The 13,037-nt window shown below is 42.9% G+C and overlaps 1 protein-coding gene across 3 annotated transcripts in view; it reads left to right on the forward strand.

Annotated features, from left to right (window-relative positions):
- pgm3 (phosphoglucomutase 3) overlaps positions 1-13,037 on the forward strand; it is a 117,068-nt gene that overhangs the window by 43,888 nt on the left and 60,143 nt on the right. For all 3 annotated transcript variants that reach the window (XM_060831620.1, XM_060831621.1, XM_060831622.1), the window contains one exon: positions 1,537-1,604. In XM_060831620.1, coding sequence (XP_060687603.1) covers positions 1,537-1,604 — 68 coding nt within the window. The remainder of the gene's footprint in view (positions 1-1,536; positions 1,605-13,037) is intronic.

Consider the following 13,037-nt stretch of genomic DNA (forward strand, 5'->3'; position numbering starts at 1 on the left):
CCTAGATCTCGTTGTACTGCCCCTTTACCTAACTTGACTCCATTCAGGTAGTAATCTGTCTTCCTTTATCCACATTAAACTACATCTGCCATGCATCTGTCCACTCACTTAGCCTGTACATGTCACCCTGTATTCTCCTAACATCCTCCTCATATTTCCTTTAATATTAGCTGTCAGTCTAGTCTCATCCGCTTTTATTCCTCATTTCTGTTTCCCTTTCTGTTTTAATTAGGTTTATTCTGTTGGTTTTCCATTTGTATATCAACATAACATCTGTAATAAAGAAAGCAAAATACTGCAGATGCTAGAAATCTGAAATTAAAACCAAGTGCTAGAGAAACTCAGCAGGTCCAATAGCATCTGTGCAGCAAAAAAGAGTTAATGTTTGGAATTCCTTCACATTTTGTTTTTATTCACATTTGTCGTATGTTACCTTTACCTGCTCTAATTTGCTATCTCTTTCATCATTAGTGAACTCTGATTATAATTGCCCTACCTTTCTTCCTCATAGGAAGAAACCAATACTGTATACAACCAACAACTCATTAAAGGCATTGTTAGTTACTTTTCCCTGCCAATCTTTGATTCCAGTTTACTCTTGACAAATGATTTCCAAATAAGTATTTCACTCTAGATTATTCCGTGTTCTTCTTCATGACAAAAGCTCTCAATCTTATAAAACATTGCACTTCAAATGTCCTCTACCTAACATTGAATCCACATTACTCATTTCTGAAACCAGATCCATATCCCCTTTCCCACTTAGACTAGAAACATAATAATCAAGAAACGTAAACTGAACATTGTGGAGACATTTTCCCCTCTCTGCTCTTAACAGTATTCCTGTACCTCTCTGTAAATTTCGCCTCCTATTCTTTCCCACTTATTAACAGCACTTATAATACAGCCATTAATGCAATGGCACTGAGCCTGTTGATCATCCCTGTCCAATCTCCTCAAATGAAACTCTGAGTGCGTGTCTTCTCTCCATCTCTCCCGTGTGCACGCGCACGCAGCAATTGCAATGCTGCATACCCCTGTCAGGACCTTCAAGTGTTAATGTCTAACCCCAGTGGTTGTGACCAAATGCATATGTATCTGCAACTGAGCATGAAAATGCACATGTGCCCCACGATAACTGAGCCTTTAAGGACCCGTGCATCCACTCAAACCAGATAATGTAATGACACCTCTAATGATCTCTTACCTAAATATCATATGATGTACCATGCATGAAGTTACATGGTTAGGGTATGTACATGCGTGAGCTTTCTTTTGTCTTTGACTTTGGGTGGCACAAGAATCTGAACCTTGTTTGAACCTGTGATAAATTTACCTTTGTCGCACTTTAATCTATAAGCAATTAATAAATATGCCTCATTGTCTGACTAGTAATGGTGTGAGTTGTCAAAAGCCTTAAATGACTTAAACATGGCATATCTTCCTGCTGGGTGTTACACATAAAATTGACATACAGCACACATTTGTGTGTGGATGTTCAGAAGCTATAATTTTGTTCTCTGTCTTTTATTTCAGGCCTAGTAGTCTAAATCTTGTTCAAGCTGTTATTGATGGAGTGAGTGTCTTAGATGGAACTTACCAAGGTATGTGCCAAACCTAGTTTTGCAACTTTATCTTTTGAATGTGATCTTGTAATCTGTATTTACTTGTTTCAAAACTTGAATATTTTATATTTTACATTTTACATCCTATTGAGAATGTCTCCCCACTGGATAGTAATTTGGCTATCAGCTGTGCATAACATTAACACATTAACACATTAGTGTGATCTATACTGAAAGCACAATTTTCCATTCACCATGGTTGTAGGAATAATACCAAGTGTGATAACGAATTAATTGGACAAGAGTCCAGAAAATCATATTCGTACTGCAAGAAAAATATTAGCAATTAAATCCTCTCTCCTTAATATGAAGTGGCGAGGAACCTACATTCATGATTTGCATTTTAGTAATTGCACAACTCACTAAATTAATTTTCCATTACCATGAAATTTCTGCCCAGTCAAGATATTTGTTACCTCAGAAACTTGACTACATAAATCAAACATGTACCTATTCACTTTGTTCTTCTGCCTTTCGGCTGGGATGAGTCCTCAGATTTCACAGTCTCTACCAAAACCTTGTCAATGATCCCTGTCTTCTGACCTGACAAAGTCAGGCAGTAGCTTGTCAGGTGACACGTTGGCATTAGAGTCCAACACCAGCATTAGTTTCAGAATGGCACTTCAGCACATAAAGTGGCATTTGTAGCAGAGGGAGACTTTAGCACAGAGGGCAAGGCATAACCATCTTGCTAGAAGGCAACAAAGTGTTCATGTGAAAGTTGGGTATGTGCCATTGTGTGGCTTGGTATTTTGTCATTGTTAGCTGGCACATGTACTTGCAGTGCATATAGCAAGAACAGTGCATATGCATGAAGAATACGCTGATACGGTTTGTGAAAGGGAAGTGGGAGGGTAAGTTGTATTCAGTCAGAGGCTATTGCCACAGTCTGTATGGAGTGACTGGAGAGCTTTGGCCGTTTTTAGTCAGGGGTGTTGACCAAAATCAGCAGGGATCAGTGTTCAGCTCTATTTTGGTGTGGTGTTTTTGTTATTCAGTTGGAGTACTTCGGCTTCACTGGCTGGGCCATTGTCAATCCTGGACGTTGCAGAAGGCTTTGTTGGTCAGTCAGTTGCATTCATCTTGTGAATTCATTCCAGGAAACAGCCATGGTCAGTTGGTGCTATCCTGTAATGTTTGTCAAGGTGAACTTTAGTGTGGAAGCCATGGAGGCAGTTTGTGGCTTTGGGAGAACACTCTACTACAGAATGCAAACAGGCAGGTGGTGTTGTTGAGCCTGCAAGCAGCTCAAATTTGGGGACTGTCGGGCTAGATTGTAATCCTGCAAGAATAGAATCTCCAAACTGCTGTGACATTGGTGGCCAGGAACTGTTGTCAAGAACAGCAATAAGGCAGAATTAAAGGGAGCTTGTGCTGCTTGGGACTCCCAAGATGCAAGACCAACCTCTGAGAACATAACTTGGAGCTTCAGGAGGAAGGATGTCAGGGATCAACAGTCTCTTTATTTCTAAGACTCCATACTTTCAGCAGACCTGAGAAGACAAAACTGAAAGCAGCATGGCAGAGGTTAACATAGCAGTTGTTTTTCTAACTCGGATTTGTAGAGTCATATTGTACAGAAGAGGTCCTTTGGTTCGTCATGTCTGTAGTGCTAAACAACTACCTACATTAGTCCCTCATTCCTGCAGTAGGCCTTAGCCTTCAATGTTATGACACTTCAGATGCACATCCAAGTACTTTTTAAAGGATGTGAGCTTTCCTGCTCCTTCTTGCAATTGTACTTCTGCACTGCAACCACTGCAGAAGACTACAGATGTCTGTAGCAATAACAACTTCACCGTTCCATCTTCAGGTGGAGAAATAGCAGTATGTGAACCACCATGCATGAAACAGTACCTGCAGGTTATCTGCAAATGTGTGGGGACCACTGTTGATGATTCTGGGTGTCCTGAACCATTGTGTCACTTCTTTGCCAGCTTCTGATGTAGATCTGCATTCACAGTGTTTGGGTTGTAATAGAAATAAGGAAAACTTTGATGGTGTTAGGTATGAGGAGAAAATGAGGACAGCAGATGCTTGAGATCAGAGTTGAAAGTGTAGTGCTGGAAAAGCACAGCAGGTCAGGCAGCATCCAAGGAGCAGGAGAATCTGACTGAAGAACTTCAGGGCAGAGGAGATGACCTGGAGGGGTGGGGGTGCAGTGAGAGAGACATTCACTGAGATCCTTGTAGAGAGAGGAGGAGAATGTCCTCAAGGTGGGCTTCCTTGGAAGAGGCTTTGCAATAGGGTTGAGATCAACTCGGAGAAAGTGAGGACCGCAGATGCTGGAAATCAGAGTCAGAGTGTGGTGGTAGAAAAGCACAGCAGGTCAGGCAGCATCCGAGGAGCAGGAATCTGGCATTAGGTATGAGCTGGCTATGATCAAATGGGAATGTTACTTAAAAGGATGACTATGGATATGCCAACATTCAAAGAGTACATGGAGGAAATGCAATAATTGTTTATTCCTGTCTTGCAGGAGTCTCCACAATACTGAAAATACAGACAAACTGTTTCAATATTCATTCTAGCCTACTGAGCTACAGCGCTGGTTGACCATGTGACTTAGCATGTTTAGATTAGATTACTTACAGTGTGGAAACTGGCCCTTTGGCCCAACAAGTCCACACTGACCCTCCGAAGAACAATCCACCCATTCCCCTACATTTACCCCTTCACCTAACACTACAGGCAATTTAGCATGGCCAATTCCCTCAGCCTGCATATTTTTGGACTGTGGGAGGAAACCTACGCAAACACGGGGTTGCCTGAGGCAGGAATTGAACCCAGGTCTCTGGCGCTGAGAGGAAACAGTGCTAACCACTGTGCCACCGTGCCATCCCATGTCTTATGCATGGGCTCAGTAGGTGTTTCTTTCTCTGTTGATGGTGGACTGTTGTCAGTGATGTAAGCGCTAGATTGTGTCCTTGAATCTATTCTAACTAATTTTGATGGAGGGTGTAGGTCCAGATTCTGAAGTTGAACAAGCTTTATCCTCAAAAGTGGTAAGGTGGTTCGCACAATGACTCGTTGGTTATCACTATTAGTTCTGTGCCAGGGACCCAGGTTCAGTTCCAGCATTGGATGATTATATGTATGGAGTTTGCAAGTTCTTCCTGCATCTGTGAGGGTTTCCATGGGTGCTGTGGTTTCTTCGCACAGTGAAAAGATGTATGGATTGGATTAGCTGTGTTAAATTGACCTGTACTGTCCACAGACGTGCGACCAGGTGGGTTAGTATACAGGGTTGCAAAACTAAGGTAAGGGTTGATCTTCAGAGAGTTGACGTAGACCCAATGTGCTAAATGGCTTCTTTCCATTCTGTAGGGATTTTATAATCCTGGATGGAGGGCTCAGGCTGTGATTTCTTGTATTGGGCCCATTGCTGGATGGCACTAGAATCTGCAGAAGAGAAAATTTAGTTGATGAAGATACAGAATAGCTTGAGCAGCCCAATACTGTTCAATATGTTCTGACTTTTTCATGCCTTCCTGTCATCTAATGGATGATCCTGATCTTTTCCATTCAGCTTGATGACCCTTTTTTCTGCCCAACCAGGCTTGGCCTTGTAATGGTTGTATGCCAGCTTTTTAAAAATTAAAATATCGGTCATAGAATATGGGTGTTGCTGGCTAGGCCAGCATTTAGTGTCCATCGTGAACAGCCTAGATCCACATGTCAGTCAGACCTTTTGTAAGGATGGAAGATTTCCTTTCCAAAGGACGAGTTTGGATTTGACAGTGATGGACATGGTGGCATGCACTAAAATCAAAGAACAATACAACACGTGTAGCCCCTTCGGCCCATCAAGATGGAACATGATACTTTCCTAAGCTATAAACCTTTAGCCTTTATGCTCGCTTTATCCCTCCATTTCCTGCGTATTCATGTATGTGTCAAAATGCCTCCTAAATGTTGCTATTGTATCTATCCCCACCAACATCTCTGTCATTCTAGGCATGTACCATCCTCTTTAAAGAAAGAACCTGTCTCCCATCTCCTTTGAACTTAACCCCTTTTATCTTGACCTCTAGTAATTGACATTGGTACCCTGAAGGAAAAGAACTGGCAATCCATTCTTTCTATGTCTCTTCATCATTTTGTAAGCTTCTATCGGGTCACCCCTTAGGCTTCGATGTTCAAATGAAAACAAATCAAAATTTGTCCACTTTCTTCTTATAGCAAACGTCCTCTAAACCATACAACAGCTTGGTAAACCATTTCTGTACCCTCTCTAAAGCCTTCACATCCATCTGGTAATGTGGCAACATTCCAAAATGTGGCCAAATGGAAGTTCTATTCAGCTGCAACATGATGTGCCAATTTTTATACTCTGTGCCCCGACTGGCAAACATGCCGTATGCCTTCTTGGCCACCTTATCCACTATGTTGCCACTTTCAGGGGATTGTGAACCTGTACACCTAGATCCAACTGTATTTATATACCTACCTCTTGCATTAGATCTTCTAAAATGAATGACCTTGCATTTGTCTGGATTAAACTCTGCATTTCTCCATCCCAAGCTCCATATCTATATCCTGCTGTATCCTCTGGAAATTCCCCTCATTATATTTGGCTCCCATAATCTGTGTATAGTCCACAAACTTAACAAAGAGATAACCACCTTCTCCTCCAAATCAGTTACATGTTACAAACAACAGGTCCCAACTCTGATCTCTGCAGAACACCATTGGTCACAGATCTCCAATCTGAAAACCACCTTTCCACCACTAATTTGACTGTCAGTTCTGTATCCATCTTACCAGCTCACTGAAATTCCATGTGGCTTCACCTTTTTGTATCAGCCTGCCATGCCAAAGGCCTTGCTAAAGTCCAAATAAACAATATCTTCTGCCGTGCCCTCAATCACCTTTGCACTTCCTGAAAAAGCTCAATCAAGTGAGAGACACAACTGTTCTGCAGTTGAAGGCGTGTATTGTACCTTTAAGAGAGAGCGAATGCTGTTTTGAACTGAGATGACTGGATGGCAGTCTCAGAATGTACTGGAAAATTGTAAGTATGTAACATTTGGCTGTGAAATGGATATCTGAGTTGGTTGCTATTTTCGCAATTCAAATTTAACCAATCAGTTTAAATTATGTCCCAGGATACTAAAATTCAATCAAGTTTGAATTTATTATTTTGCCAATATTGAACCAAAGAGACAATCCAATGTTGGGGATATAAAAATGCAAGCATTTTGAAAATTGGAGAGACAACAACTGCTATCGAGAGAGATCCAAAAAATTAGAAAACACTCTCTATCAAAGGTACCGTTTCATATGAAACATATTCACAGTAAAAAGAAAGAAAACGACCAGAGAGATCCTCAGTTTGAAAAAGATCGATACCGAATTCGACAGCCGCTGTGTGGTTTTGAAATTAAATTGATGTAATTTTAATTAGTGTCTTATTGGAAGAGCTTATTGTCATAGAGTTGGAAGCAGATAATAAGCAGTTAAGAGGAAGGAGGGCTTAGAGTTGTATGAATAGTTGTTGTTTAATGTTCACTTTTAGAGTTTAAGAATAATTTGATACTTTTTTTAAATAGTGGAACTTGGGAGTTCTCTATCACTCATATTTTAACAGATTACGAGGCAAGGTGAGCTTTTCTGGGTGTTTGGTTTAATTAACAAAAGGATTCCCTGCCGTGTTGTAACACAACCTTCCTTGCACAAAGCCATGCTGCCTATCCTTATAAGTCCATAATTTTCCAAATGTGAGCAAATCTTATCCCTGAGAATCTTCTACACTTTCCCTTTTACCAATGTAAGGTTCAGCAGCTTATAATTTCCTGTATTAGCCCCGTTGCCATACTTTATCAAAGGATCAACATTGGCTATTTTCCAGTCCTCTGGGACCTCTCCTGTGGCTAAAAAGGATACTAAGACTTTATACAAGGCCTCAGCAATTTCATCACCTGCTTCCCTCAGCATTCCTGGAGAGATGCCATCAGGTGTCATAGGTGTAATAGAATCCCTACAGTGTAGAAACAACAAGTCGACACCGGCCCTCGGAAGAGTAACCCACCCAGACCCATTCCCCTACTACTCTACATTTACCTCAGACTAATGCACCTAACCTACACATTCCTGAACACTATGGGCAATTTAGCATAGCCAATTCACCTAACTTGCACATCTTTGGATTGTGGGAAGAAAATGGAGCACCTGGAGGAAACATATGCAGATACTGGGAGAATGTGCAAACTTTACACAGTCGCCTGAGGCTGGAATCGAACCCGGGTCCCTGGCAACAGCTGTGAGGCAACAATACTAACTACTGAGCCACCGTCCATCCATCCTGGAGACTTGTCTACCTTAATGGTTTTCAAAATACCTAATACCACCTCCTTTTTTTAAAATCTTGACATACCTTTCCCAACACTCACTATCCACCATGTCCTTCTCTTTTGTGAATACTGATATAAAGTATTCCTCTTGCTCTGTGCATAAATTCTGTCCTTTGTCCTTGAGTGGCCTTACCCTGACATTTCTTGACCCATTTAGCCCTCCTAATTTCCCATTTTTGAGTTCTTCCCTGCTCTCTTTTAATCTTTGCGGGCTCTGTCTTCAGTATCCTAAATCATATGTATGCCTCCTTTTCTCTTTTTAACTAAGCTCTCAATTTCCTCTGTCATCCAAGGTTCCTAAATCTTGCCATCCTTATCATTCATTTTCACAGGAAGTTGCTATTCCTGAACTCAATCAACTAGCCTTAAAAGTTCGACATAACAGATGTAGGTTTATTCTCAAACAGATGCTCCAATCTACATTCCCAGCCTTATATAGTCGTAGTTACTTTCCCGCAGTTTAATACTTTCACCCGAGAACTACTCTTAACTGTTTCCCTAATTCCAGGTCTAGTATGGCCCCTCAACTATTTGGACAGGTTACATATTGTTTCAAAACCTGAACTGTACACACTTAACAAATTCCCCACTATCCAAGCGCCTGGAGCTAAGCTTGTCCCAATCAGTGTAGGGGAAGTTAAAATTATACCCATCATAACAACCCTAATATTTCAACAGTATTCCTGAGATCTACCCAAATGGCCTCACTGGGTGAACCTTCCAAGGTATCCTCCCTCAGTACAGCTGTGATATTCTCCTTGTCAATAATGCAACACCCCCTTCCCTAATACCCTTTTAGTCTCTTGCTATCTTACTCTAAATATTTAAATCCTGGAATGTTAAGATGCCATCTTGTTCCTTTTACAAACAAGTCTCTATAATACCTACGACATAATAGTTATATGTATTAACCACGATGTAAGTTCATCTGCCAGAATAGTCATACTTCTTGCATTGAAACAACTGTATCTCAGACTACCATTTTTGCATGAAATAACTCCATGGAGGCCAGTTTCTCTTTATTTACACATAGAGGTTCCTGGACACTGATTCAGCTTCCTTATAGCCAGCTCTAAGTAAACAGAACCTCTGACATTCCTATTTATAGGGCTCTCAGATTAACAGCCCCAATCAGGAATCTCCTCCTAGGAAACCCATCTAGCTGATCTTGTAGCAGTCACTACATTCCTCCTCCTCTGTGTCCAAAGACATAGGCTAATTTCCTTTTGTAGCTTGTCCTGTGGCATTTGCAGCACTGGGTCAGGGTCCTCCAATTCTGTCTCTGATGTGGGAGGCACGTAATGTAGCTTGCCTCTTGCACCCAAAAGAAATTCATTCTCCTCTTCAGGTGGCAAAAGTGTTGAGGCAGTGACATCTGCCATGTTGACCTTGCTTCCTAAGTATCTTCAATGCTAGATGGAGAGGTAGAACTCATGGATTCTGGAATATTTGGAAATGCAGTCAAGGAGCCGGCACATTTTACTCCTGCACGGTTAGTGAATTTGCAGCTTTTATATGATCCATATGCTTTCTTAGGATTGTCACAGCTACCCGAACTTTATATGTCACTAGGTTGCACAGTATGATGCTGGAAAAGAACAGCAAGTCAGACAGCATCTGAGGAGCAGGAGAATCGACATTTCAGGCATAAGCCCTTTATCAGGAATGGGGATTGGCTGGGAAGAAGGGGCTGAGAGATAAGTAGGAGAGTGTGGGTAGGAGTGGGGCTAGGGGAAGGTAGCTGGGAAGACGCTGGGTAAATGGAAGTGGGGGGGGGGGGTGATGATAAATCGAAGGGGAGGGTGGAGTGGATAGGTGGGAAGGAAGATGGACAGGTAGGACAGTTCAAGAGGGTTGTGCCGAGTTAGATGATTGGATCTGGGATGAGGTGGGGGGGAGGGGAGATGAGGAAACCGGCGAAATTGACATTGATGCCATGTGGTTGGAGTGTCCCAAGAGGGAAGACAAAGCGTTCTTCTTGCAGGCATCAGGTCGCTCTGATTTGATGGTGGAGGAGGATTTGCATATCCTTGGCGAAGTAGGAGGTGGTGTTCCCCACCTTTTCCTCTGCGGCATTGATGACTCTATCAGCGCTACCTTGTGCTCCCATGAGGAGGCTGAACACTTCATCAACCTCTTAAACACCTTCCACCTTGACATCCAGTTCACCTGGACTATCTTAAACACCTTTCATCCTTCCAAGACCTCTCCATCTCCAGCGACCAACTCAACACGGACATCTACTTCAAACCCACTGACTCCCGCAGCTACCTGGACTACACCTCTTCCCACCCTGTCTCCTGAAAAAATGCTATCGCTTATTCCCAATTCCTCTGCCTCCATGATAGCTGCCCCCAGGAGGAGCAGTTCTATTCCAGGACATCCCATATGGCCTCCTATTTAAACGGCCACTATTTCCCTTCTCACGTGGACAACAATGCCCTCCAGTACATCTGCATTTCCTGCACCTCTGCCCTTGAACTCCACCCCTCCCAACCGCATCAGGTCCTCACCTTCCACCCCAATAATCTCTGGATACAACGCATTATCCTCTACCATTTCCACCACCTACAATCAGACACCATCACCAGACCTATATTTCCCTCTCCATCCCTATCAGCATTCTGCAGAGACGCATTTCCTCTGCGACTCACTTGTTAGGTCCACGCTCCCCATCAACTCACTCTCCACTCCCGGCACCTTCCTTTGCCATCGCCATGCACCCACATGTCTCCCATCACCTCCATCCAGGGCCCCAAAGGATCATCCACATCTGGCAGGGATTTTTCTGCACATCCAAACACCCATCTACTATGCTCTTGATGTGGTTTCCTCTACATTGGGCAGACAGGATGCCAACTCATGGAATGTTTCAGGTAACATCTCTGGGACAGGCACCAAACAACTCCACCGCCCTATGGCCGAACACTTCAACTCCCCTTTCCATTCTGCCAATGACATGCAAGTTCTGGGCTGCCTCCACCGCCAAATCCAAGTCACTTGATGGCTGGAGGAAGAACGCCTCCTCTTCTGCCTTGGAACCCTCTAACCACACGTCATCAGTGTTGATTTCACCTGTTTCCTTAACTCCCCTCTCTCCACCTTATCCCAGATCCACCTGTCCCATCTTCCTTCCCACCCATCTGCTCCACCCCTCTGACCTATCACAACCACCCCCCACCTGCATCTACCTATCGCCTTCCCAGCTATCTGCCCCACAGACCCACCCCTCCTAATTATCTCTAAACCCCCGCCCCCTAATTCCTGATGAACATCTTATGCCTGAAAAGTTGATTCTCCTGCTCCTCGGATGCTGCCTGACATGCTGTGCTATTCCAGTGCCACACTTTTCTCTCTGATCTCCAACATGTACAGTCCTCACTTTCTCTTTTATATGTCACTGGATTTAATCTTGTGTCAATCATGCATCTTACCCATGCAGGGCCATTCCCGTGATCTGTACACCAAACTTCGATCCCTGAAGTAAACTATTTCTCTTGTTAAGCAGAGTCGTGTCTGGTATTGGTACCCCTGATGCCATTTCACCCAGCCCAAGGTCTGGGAAAATCAAATTTAATCTGTTGTGGAGTCTTTTCCCCAGTATCAACTGTGCTGGAGCTGACCCTGTAGTTGCATTAGGAATTGTCCTATAATCAAGTGAGAACAGGGACAATTTGATATCCAGTGAAGCTGTAGGCTATTTCTTTACATCTGCCTTCATAGTTTGGACTGCTCTTTCTGCCAGACCATTGGATTGTGGATCGTATGGAGCTGTCCTTAGATGACAAATACAATGTAACTTTTGAAAATATTTAAATTCCCTGCTGGTAAATGATGGTCCACATCTGTCTGGGAGTCTATGTATTGCAGCAGATGTGTGCAGTTTTTCTATCATCATCCCCTTGTTTGACAAATGAACTGTATACAGTCATTTTGAGCGGGCATCCACAATGATTAAGAACATTGAGTGAAAGGACCTGCACAGTCAATGTGTAACGGAGTTCAGGCTTTCCCCAACCTTTCCCACGAATGTGGGATTCTGCTGGGATAACTTTTGTTCTTGTTAGCACTCTGGGCATTATCCTTTAAATAAAGGGTATATTTAAATAAAGCTCGGAGTGAACAGAACCTCTCACACTCCTGTTTATTTTTTTTCTTTCTTTAAAATTTTTTTTAGATTACTTACAGTGTGGAAACAGGCCCTTTAGCCCAACAAGTCCATACCGACCCACTCCCATACATTTACCTTGTCACCTAACACTACAGGCAATTTGGCATGGCCAATTCATCTAACCTACACATTTTTGGACTGTGGGCGGAAACCAGAGCAAACCCACGCAGACATGGGGAGAATGTTCAAACTCCACACAGTCGCCTGAGGCGGGAATTGAACCCGGGTCTCTGGCGCTGTGAGGCAGCAGTGTTTATATCTGTCAGACAGAGCTCCTTAATTGGACCAGATTAAGAGCTCTAATCGGGAACTGATATTCCATGAGGTCCACCTGACTGACCTCGTTGCAATCACTACACTGCCATCTTAAATAACCTCTTTGTATCTGTTTTTCCTCTTCGTCTCATTGGCTTTAGTCTCTAGCTCCTCTTTGGTCAATTTACTTGCTGACTTACTGCTGACCTCCTTTCCCACGACTCACCACACCACCCCAAGTGGCACTAGCAAATTTCCCTTCAAGGATATTGGTACTCCTCCAGTTTAGGTGGAAATCATCTTTCTTATACAGGTTCCACCTGCCCCAGAAGACACCCTAATGATCCACCTTCCTGAACCCCTCCCTCATACGTAATTTCTTTAGCTGCATATTTAACTTGCACTGTCTTCTTATTCCCAACCTCACTGGCACAAGGTACAGGAAGTACTCCAAAGATTATAATGCTGGAGGTCCTGCTTTTCAACTTCCTACCTAACACTCTGAACCCCCGTCACAGCACCTCTTCTCAATTTTTGTCTATATCATTAACACCATTATGGATACAAGCTCTACTGCTAATCCTCATCTATCAGAATATATTGTGCCATATTGTGAATATAGTGGACGAAAGT

Source organism: Hemiscyllium ocellatum, chromosome 10 (genome assembly GCF_020745735.1).
Source record: "Hemiscyllium ocellatum isolate sHemOce1 chromosome 10, sHemOce1.pat.X.cur, whole genome shotgun sequence".
Taxonomy (NCBI): Eukaryota; Metazoa; Chordata; class Chondrichthyes; order Orectolobiformes; family Hemiscylliidae; genus Hemiscyllium; species Hemiscyllium ocellatum.